Raw genomic sequence first — 10,763 nt, forward strand, 5'->3', positions numbered from 1 at the left:
AACCTATGTGTGTGTTTCTTAAATATTAAAGAGGGGGAAAACAGATTTTCAGAAATACGAGAAGCAGTTCTGTCCAATGGCCTACAGTCCTTCCTCATTTCATATTTAAGATAAAAGCAGAAGAATTATGACTGTTGTATGTGTGTACACACACACACACATCTGGAAATATGTGTTTTCCCATACTGCTCTTGTGTTAAAGTATTTATTTCCTATTTGTTTCATATATGCATGCAAATTCTTAGCATACATTCATTCTAATTTATGAGTTTTTAAAAACCATATACACACATATGTATATTTAGTATTTGAATGAAAATATCGGTTTATTTGCTAAAGAACAAATACAGTGTTTAGATTAGTATCCTGATGCTCTTAGTCTTTGGCATGTAGGAGCAGTAGTACATGGAGCATAGCACATGTAACCATAGCTGGTGACCTTCAAAATTTTTGTTTTTGAGATCCTCTTCAGTTTAAATAAGCCAGGTGGTGGTGGTTGTTATTTTATGGTGCTGGGGATTGAACCCAGGAACTTGTGCATGCAAGGCAAGCACTCTACGAACTGATCTTTATCCCCAGCCCAAGCCAGGTTATTTAAAAGCAGTACTTATGGTTAAGTTCATATGATTATAAGTAGGTTAAAAAGTAAAGTCTGGTGAGCGAAATATTTTTAATAGCCATAGCCTGTTTGTTAGTGTAACACAGTTTGCAGAATTTCAAACAGATTTGTAATTGAAACTACTTTGGTAGTTCAGTGGAAATGCTTTGAATTTCTCTTAAAATTTTCTGTTTTAATGGCTGATAACTGCAAAATAATGTCTGTATTTCCAGTTATAACAAGTTTTGCACTTGTGTTAGAGGTGTGTATGGGTACATAATCAGACATAAACACACACACAGAGACAAACATACACACACTCACATATATGCCAAATGTTTTTCCTAATTTTTCATATTTACAGTATGAGTGGAAACATTTTTTGAGGAGAGAAGGCAATAGAGTTGAAGGTTTTATTATGAGTTAGGGTATTATTGAACCAAAAGAGCTTTAGATGTAAACCTCTACTGCAGTTACTCCTGCCTCCTGAACTCCAGTCTTATCTTGCCTTTCCCAAACATCCATCCTATCTTCCTAGTACTTGTACTTAAATTTTCTCAACTGTATGGTGATTTCAAACTCTCATCTTCTTTCTTAGACTCTCTCAGAGATTGGGCTGGATCCTACTTTTGTCATCACCACAGATTCCTACTTTGTTTCCTTGACTTGTAAAAATCAGTATTCACCTCCACTTTAAGACCTGTGAGAACTATGTGCTCTTTTCTTCCTTAATTGCAGAAACAAATTGTTTTTGCTCAGGCTTACCTTCTGCTTCATCTTTCCACCTCCACTCCTCCAGACCATACTTCATTTTCCCTTTAATTTGTAGGTTTGTAGATACTTGTTCATTTAAAATCTACTACTTGAGAAATTACCTTGTCCTATGTAGAACTCAAAGATTCTAGTTGACGTCTCTTCTCTTTTTCACATATTGTGCATGTTTTATTAAAATTGTCTGTAAAACTTCTATTTGTTCTCTTAGAATTTGAGTTGTAAATTCTTATGTATCTTTATATTTTCCCATAATAGCATTTGTATCATTGGTAGTCACCTAGTTAAATTTTATTTTTGAAGGTGAAGTTGAATGCAAGAAGAATATGACTAAAATAAGCAAATGTAGCTCGTTGATGGTTCAAATGGAAATGGTCTTTCCACCACACTAATTTATGCAGATTTTGTTTGCATTTGAAACTTCCTCACATCAAGAAACATTTATTAACGCCTTCAGTGTCCAAATGGGACATAAATGGATGTGTATCTCATATCTTATTAAGAAGTGGAGACTGAGTATATAGGTTTCTGCCCTCTGGGTTCATATATTCTACTGCAGTGTTTTTTCAGTTTGGGGAGTATTAACATTTGGAACCAGTGAATTCTTTGATATGAGAGGCTCTATGTGCAGTGTAGGCCTGACCTCTTCCTGTTAGAGGTTCTCTGAGGCACACTTTTTAAATCTTTCTCAAAGCCTTTGTTTGACTGAACGGCCCTGAGGCATTATCTCAGAGCTTCTGGAGATACTAATGAAGGGTTTTACAGTGTAACAAGATTAAAGGTTTCATCTTTCATGTTGTCTTTCTGTCTGTATCCTAGATTTGAGATTGCCCAAAAGCATTGTTTTAATATTAGCAACCATTTGATGACTGGAAAGACTGAGAATGAGAAAAACTTTTATTTTCAGATATAGCATATTTCAGCTAATTTATGCTTATTAGTTCTTCCTTGGGCTTTTCTTTCATTTTACTCTAAGTAACAAAAATAAACCTGGTGGTACCTTCAACACTCTACGTGAATATCTCCTTAGCTAGATCACCCAACTTATTAGGTATATTTTCTGTTTTTCATAAAACCAGAGACTACCATAGTGTCAGACTTTTCTCTACTACATAATAAGGGACCTTTTTCTTCCATTTCTCCTGTTTTCCTAATTTTCATTGAAACCCTCATTGGCGGCCCACTCCAGGACCTTACCTAACTGTCTGTTTTGTACCCTTTTGCCCTTCAGTGACAATCTCTTGAAGGTGCTTCTGGCTTCTATCCAAGTCCCATATACATCTCTGCTATGTTTTCTAGTTGTTTTGAATATTACCTGGATTTCAGATTTCTAGACCTCTATTAATTATCTTTTACTACATGAAAATCAACCAGAACAGTGGCTTAGAACAATAATCATTTATTTCATAGTTGCTGCAAATCAGTAGTTTGCAAGTAGCTTAGCTAGGAAGTTCTGGCTTAGGAGTCTCTTATGAGAGGTTTCTCCTACTGCTGCAGACCATTGATGTCTTGATTAAGACTAGAGGATTCAGACTGATTCCTGTTCGTGTGTATCTATCTCTCCATGGGACTGCCAAAGTGTCCTTCTCCAGGGGAGGCTTTCTCCAGAACAAGGGATTCAAGAGAGAAAGGGAATCAGGTAGAAATTGTGTGCTTTTCATGCTATATGTTAGCACAGAAGGGAGGTTTATCAAAAAATTTGCAAGTGTATTTTAAAACCACATTCTGCCTATAGCTTTTCTGGTCTTCCCAGTGATCTTCTCCATTCTGACCAGCTGGAAGGGGAGAAGTGTACAGGAACCTGCTAGGAGTAAGGCAGAAGAGATTTGTTTTCACACATACTATTCCATTTGATTAGCACTCAGTCATATGGCCACAACTAACTGAAAAGGAAGCTGGGAAACTAAATCTTACATCTGAACCTGGAAAATGCACAAACCATGCCTGGTTGAATAAAGAAACTGATGAAATTTTCCACACAGGAAGAAAAATAATTTGATGTGTCTGCTTTCATTCTATATCAAATTATTGTTCTTATGGTTTGGCTTAATTTTTCAGTTTTTTTTAATAAAACAAACTATAGTAAGGTATTATAGTTACTTTGGTGTTTGATAGTATACTAGGGAGTTTTCATCAGCTCATTTTAAATTTTGGATGAGTGCTTGTTTTGATTTTCTGGTTTTGAAATGCAGACATGGCATCAGTTATTGTTACTTCAAGTCTCTCTGTGCTTCTTTGTCCCACTGCATGATTATAAACCCTCACCAAGGGCTTCATTTTTTTCCCTTGGGGCATCTTATTGAATACTAGCATCTTCAGTAATTCATCTGGGCCCAATGCTTTGTCTGTTTTAATACTTCTAATTACCTAATTATGTACCATAATGCAGTGACAAAGCCCTTTATCATTTCCCTCTTTTCTTAACCCTTTTCTTGCTTAGAAATATTCTTTCTTGCTCTTTGTTTTCTGTGAAACTCTCCATTACAGATAGCCCAAATATTTCCCTGGCTTCCCTTTATTTTCTGTATTATAAGACCATTAGCTGGATGTTTTTTCAATTAACTTCCAACAGGCATCTGAGTTCCTGAGTTGGGGGCTCTAAAGTTGGTGTTTAGTTGCTCTCTGTCCCACTCTTCCTCATTCTTTCTACCATACTGCAGTCACATGAGAAGATATCCAAAAGACAAGTAGATTAATCTATTTGTCATAAACTACTTTTGTGAGAGAACTAGCGGCCATTCCTATCATTAATATATCTTAGTGTAATCAGATGACCACAAGCATCTGTGAGCCAAATGTAATGAAAATGAACAAGAATTTTTAAACTATGGTGAATTGTATTTCAGAATAGCTAAAACTTAATGAAAAGAATGTTTCTTTTTTAAAGTATTTTAGATATTAAAGGAAGTTATAGTCTTACCATTTGATGACCTCTAATGAATTAATAAGTCTAGGCAATATTCATCAGTGGTTGCTAGCATCACATAGAAAGCTACTGTTAGATACCTCCTGATGGAAGCATATAGCACTAACTGCTCTGGTTATCTATCGGTACATTATTTACCAACTAAAACTTTAAAAAATAGCAGACTTTGTTGCTGAATATATACCTTGGGCCAAGTTCAGCAGGAATGCTCATTGCTCTCCCCCATCTGGAGCAGCCTTAAACTCTGAAGCTCCAGTCATCTGGAGGCTGCTCATGACCATGACTGGCTGTTGAAGCTGACTCTGAATTTAGACCTCTGAAGCTGTGGCTGAAGCACTCCACTTATCCTTCCCACAAGCCATATGTGACAAGGCTTGGCTTCCTCACAACATGGTGGCTTGGTTCAGAGAGACAGCCAGATAAAACCTATGTCACAGCATCACTTTAGCTGTATTTAGTTTGTGAGAAACTGGTCACTAAGAAGGGAGGTTAGATTCCTCTACCTTCACAGGGAAGGAGAGTCAAAGAATTGGTGAACCTATTTTCAACCATCTTATCTCTCTATGAAGAATTTCTTTGAATTGAACCTGAATCTGATTAACTGTCTAGACTTAATCATCAACTTATAGGAAATACAGGGGAAGAGTGACACATTAAATACCCCAATGGAGACATGATAAATAAAAGTCAGAACATGGGAAGTTTCTACAGGTTAAAGTACCTGGTTTCTTTAATAAATTCATTGCAAGAAAAAGAAAAGGACAAATCTATCAAGTAAAGGAATTTTAAGTGACATTAATAAATTGCAGTGCATTGATAGATATTTCTCAGATCTTGAATAAAGTGTTAAAATGTCTTGCGAAATCACAGAAATTTGAACATTGGATGTTTGAGTTAATCTATTACTTTTGTTAGTGTTATAATACTGTGGTTTAAAAACTGTTTATCTTTTAGAAATAAACATAATATTATAGATATGGTGATGCTGTCTGGATTATCTTTAAAACAATGGAGTACTAGGGAGGCGATATATACACACATATATTGTTTTCATGTATGTATATATAATCAGTTTCATATATATAATCAGTTTATATATATATAAACTGATTAGGTAGTAGGTAGATTCGGATTAATTCTGCTCTTTTCTCTGTTTACATCGGAAGATTTTTAAAACCTATATTGAAAACACTACTGTCTAACACTTTTGGTTTAAGATAGAAAGCCAAGATTATACACAGTACTTTTATGATATATCATTACTTTTTCCATACTGCAGAATTTTTAATAGATTAAATAATTATATTTTAATACATTTGTGGTCCTAATTGTAATTCCTATCTCCTAAGCGATATGGAACATTTTCCATTTATCTGTTAACCATTATATCATCTTTTGATAAATGTCTTGTTCTTAACTGGATTATTTTCTTTCATAGAGATGTTAGAATTCCTTAAACATTTTGGATATTAATCCATTTTCAGATGTATGGCTTTCACATATTTTCTCCCACTCCACAGTGGGAGAAAATTCTCTTATTTCATTTGTTGAGCAGAGGTTTTAAGAAATTAAATTTTTTATTTTTTAAATTTTTATTTATTTGTTCATTTAGTAAGCAACTACTGGGATTAGACCCAGGGCCTTGTGCATGCTAAGTGTGTACTCTACTACTAAGTTATACTCCCAACCTCAGAAGGTTTTTATTTTAATGTAATCCCCTATGACTATTTTTGCTTTTGTTGCTTGTGCTCCTTAGTTCAAAGTAAGAAAGTCAGTGTCCAGACCAATGTAGTTTTTCCCCTGTATTTTCCTTCTAGTAGTTCCACAGTTTCTGGTTTTATATTTAAGTCTAATTCATTTTGAGTTGATTTTTTTTTCCTATATGGTTGGTGTAAATAAGTTAAGGGTCCCAGTTCATTCTTCTGCATATGGATATCCAGTTTTTGCAACAACATTATTGAGGAGACTGTCATTTTCACATTGTGTATTCTTGGAACTTTAGTCAAAAATCAATTGACTGTAGATGAATTGGCTCATTTCTGTGCTTTCTACTCTGTTCCATTGGTTGATGTGTGTGTTTTTATGCCAGTGCCATGCTGCTTTAATTATCATTGCTTTGTATACAGTTTGAAGTCAGTATGATACATCCAGCTTTATTTTTTTGGCTCTTTGGGTTGTAATCCTTGATGATCTTTGCTATTTGGGTTATTTCATGTTTCCATATGAATTTTAGGATTTTACTTTCTAAATATCATTGGGAATTTGATATGGATTTCATTGAGTCTGTGTAGTGCTTTGGGTGGTGTGGGCATTTTAACAATGTTAAGTCCTCTGATCTAGGAACACAGGATATTTTTTATTTTTACTTTCTTCAGTTTCTTTCATAATGCTTTTATAGTTTTCAATTTATAAATCTTTTATCTCCTTATTATTCCTAAGTATTTTTGTTAACTAATATAAATCAGATTGTTCTCTTGATTTTTTTTTAAAATTCATTGTTAGCATAGAAAAGCACTACTGATTTTTGTGTGTTGATTTTATATTTTTTCTATGTCAGATTTATTCAATCAAATTCCCTATTATGTCTAAGAGAAACTCTGCAGTTTTAAATATTGATCAACAGAGTTAAAGCTGAAATAATGACTTTTTCCACCAAATATATATCTTAGATTTTTTTGTATAAATTTCTTGATGAAAAACTTACTTTCTCATGGTTTTTCTGTAATTTCAGAGTTTTACCCTCACCTGTTTCACACTTCCATTTTCATTTTCCAGGCAAATGCAAAAATGACTTCTCTTGGACTTTCATTGTCTGATAACCACAAAATTTGTCTTCAATTCCTATGTAGTGTGAATTTTTCCCTTTTATTGTCCTACTAATATTTTGGGCTGAAAGAATCATGAGCCTTTACAGTTTCAATTCTCTTTTTTTTTGCTTTAACCTCATTTTTTCTGAAGTTACTATTCTTTCTTTTTTGTATGAAATTGTAGTCATTGATGGTTTTTCAAAATCTTAGCAATTGTCGAATCCAGACTGGGTTAATATTCTTTGTTATTCTTGTTTCAAAAACAAATTTGCTTTTCAAATGAAATAGCTGGGTTAGCCTAATGTCAAAATTACTTATCCTGAATCAGCACAAACTGGTATGGGGTAAAAGGAAAGTCTAGAGGTCAAATGGGGAGGGGAGGCTATTCTGAAACTTGAAGTATATCATCAAAAACCAATTACTATTCCTAGAAATGTTACTAACTTTCTCTTCTTATCTGATGCCTATAAATGCAGTGCCTTCTATTTTGCACCTTGAAAATACGACCATTGAGTACTTTTATGTAGGAAGTATGTTATTGTTAAACGTGTTCATCCACCTTCTGAGCCATGTTCTTCTGTGTCATTCTGAAGTCATGGAATTTTACATAAATTGATTTCTCTGACATTTCTAACTGGTAAGGGAAGGAGTTAGAAAGTACTGCTGTCTGCTGACTGCTCAGATGCATTGGCACAGGTATCGGTTTCTCTGTGGCAGTTTCATTGCTAATTAGTTTCTGAGTTTGGATAATCTCCCAGCTCTTTCAGCTAAACCTTCTCTGAATTTCAGTTCTTGTTCTAACTTCTGTACCAGCATAGACTTTGATTTCTCTTTCAGAACTTTTGTCAGTCTTTGTGCCTTATGCCTATTTGATGCTATGGATTCTTCATCAGAATTTAGAGAACAAGTTGTAGCTTCTCTTAAAAAGGAGATCTTGAAATTTCATAAATTGGCACTTTTGCATCGTAGAGCATTGTAGATGTTGTACTTTGGCAGAGATGTGCTGTCTGCCTAATATGCATTTTCAGTTGATTGGGTATTTGCTAAAAGTGGGCAATTTAAATTATCTACCTGCAATTTAATTCTTCTAGATTTTAAGTTTTTAATCTTGCAAGAGGTTTGTATGCATTTAAATGAAACCACGATTTGGTATACAATATAATTTATACATTTTTATATTTTAGATGTTGAACTCTTATTATATAGTTTGTGGATGTTTATTACAGAGTAGCAGTTTGGTAATTTCTTCCATGATCCATTCAGATTGCAATAGTGAAATGGTGTTTATTTGGGCCAGTGTGCATAGAAAGTTTGCAAATACTATGGAAGGAAAGGAACACACAAAATTATTAAGCCAGTTAATCCAAATCTTTGGTCATGAACCAGAGGGCTAACTTTCAGTCATTTAATGAGGAAGAAAGAGAGAAACTCCATATCTGAGAAGCATTATTCTGTTCTTAAAGAAGGCAGGAAACAATTATAATATGAAGGAAAAGGGGTATTATTGCTCTTTAAAAGACTCCATTGAGGATTATTTTTCTATTTCAGTAATTGCCACTTCTCTGTGTTCTATGTAGTCTTCCTGTTCATTCTCTAACATTGTCTCTTATTTTCTAGTTCTAGTATCACCCAATTCACTTTTCAGCTCACAAAGTTCCATTACTCAAAGACTAGTTAATGATCTTTGTTCCTGAGTGGTTACAGCTTCTCAGGTGCTGTTCTTGGTGTTTTCACATGATCTCATCTCAATCTACAAGATCAATGTTGTTCTCCCTACTTAGTAGATGAGGTAGTTAGGCAATTATTTGCTCAAGATTACATAACTAGAACTTACGGAGCATATTTGAATACGGGCTTTTGTTATGTTTGTAAAGTTTTCATTTCCCTTCATTATAACATACTTAGCCTTCCTAGAAACTCTTCTCTTTCTGACTTATTTTTACTTAGTTAACCACAGACTCTTCTTTTTTTATTTCCCTTTTCAAAAATGTAGTCACTGAATTTTAGTTTTAAATTCAGCATTGAAAGCTCTTTCCAGAAAGACATGTCCCATACTTTTTCCCCACGCTCTTTCTCCCTGCTGGTAGTACTTCATTCCTCCTGATTACTAGTTACAGTTTTGTCCTGCACCCTTGAAATCCCCACTGCCTTCTGTACCTTCATCACTTTCCTTCTGATTTACTTACTGCTCCCACTGATCTTTCATGCCATTCCTCTCCCAAAAATTCTGTTCAGAATTCCCTGTTTATTCCAAGATAACATACCTTCAGCCTTCAACAGATAGTTGTGTATTGCATTGTTGTGTGTTTGCATTTGGGTTCTTGGAGCTGTATATTCTTGCATTATAAACAACTATTTGAACTCCTTTTAAGAAGATTCTCTACCCTTTTTCTATTTTTTATTACTTCAAAGCACCTGATAGAGTTTTTGATCCAGAGAGCATTTAACTAGTGTATACTAACTTTTGTTCCAATTGAAATCTACATTTTAATCGGATGAAACTGATAATGTGGTCATATGTAATTGAAATTCTGAAATTTACAAAAAAACAATGACAATGTATTTCTTGAAAAGGTACTGTCACAAACTCACATTCTAATTTTAAAAACCAAATGGGCTAAAACAAACCTATGTAGGCTATAATTATTTTTCAAAATTTGTATTCACACATGCAGTGACTTTTAATATGTGAAGAGTTTTGAAATGTTTAGATGTTGAAGGATGTCATTAACCCCTGGGATATAATCATTTTCCTTTTATTATTCCTTTTTTAATCCCACCAATGGTGTAAGTTGCAAGGCAAATACAGAGTTGTAAACCTGAAGCAGCCCTTAACACCTCTTTGAGATGAGAGTTTCAGGGTGATTCTTGAAATTGTGCTAGTCAGTTTCAATCCTGTGTTTTCTTTTTTCAGGTTTCCTGAAATGCAGTTTTTCCAACAAGAAAATGTGAGAAAGATTCTTACAGATGTTCTTTTCTGTTATGCTAGAGAAAACGAGCAGTTGCTTTATAAACAGGTAATGAAAATATCTTACAGGTGGCATCCATTGACTCAAAATTTTCCATACAGCTTGACAAGTGATAGAGCAATAATGCAACCTTTATTGTATACAGAGTTGTATCATAATGCTAAAGCAATCTAAGAGCTGCTTGTCAGCTGCATGGCAAGAAGAGTAAGCTCATTGAAGCACATATGCTTCTTTCTCATTATAAGACATTCTACCAAATTGTCTTCTATAAGATGTTCAATCTTTTCTCTCAACTTTTGATAGTTTGTTTATAAACAGCATCTTTGAAGCCAGTCTAGTAATAGAACTTTTCCCAGTTGAATGTATAAATATTGTTCCTAAGTACAGCACTTATAAATATGTGATGTGGCATGTAAAAAATAAATAAATAAATGTACTATTAGTCTTTAAAACTTACCAGATATAGAGCTTCAGAATGGTTTTTTAAAATTTGTTCAAGTTGATTTCTTTATGTTCCTGTTATTTGACTCTTTACTAAAGCAAACAAGATCATTTTTACTTTTATTGAAAAATGAATCATTTAATTATATCAAGATATCTAGGTTTCCGGTTAAAGTTTATTGTGTTCCAGTGAAGATACGTATTTTTGAATATTTTTGCTTATTTTTCCAAATATACATTTAGAGGCAATA

The 10,763-nt window shown here is 33.9% G+C and overlaps 1 protein-coding gene across 9 annotated transcripts in view; it reads left to right on the forward strand.

The window, feature by feature from the left end:
* The window catches only part of TBC1D5 (TBC1 domain family member 5), a 515,818-nt gene that overhangs the window by 282,143 nt on the left and 222,912 nt on the right, over nucleotides 1-10,763 (forward strand). For all 9 annotated transcript variants that reach the window (XM_081287560.1, XM_081287556.1, XM_081287557.1 and 6 more), the window contains one exon: nucleotides 10,017-10,119. In XM_081287560.1, the coding sequence (XP_081143686.1) occupies nucleotides 10,017-10,119 (103 nt within the window). The remainder of the gene's footprint in view (nucleotides 1-10,016; nucleotides 10,120-10,763) is intronic.

Source organism: Spermophilus citellus (genome assembly GCF_964194105.1).
Source record: "Spermophilus citellus genome assembly, chromosome: 3".
Lineage (NCBI taxonomy): Eukaryota > Metazoa > Chordata > Mammalia > Rodentia > Sciuridae > Spermophilus > Spermophilus citellus.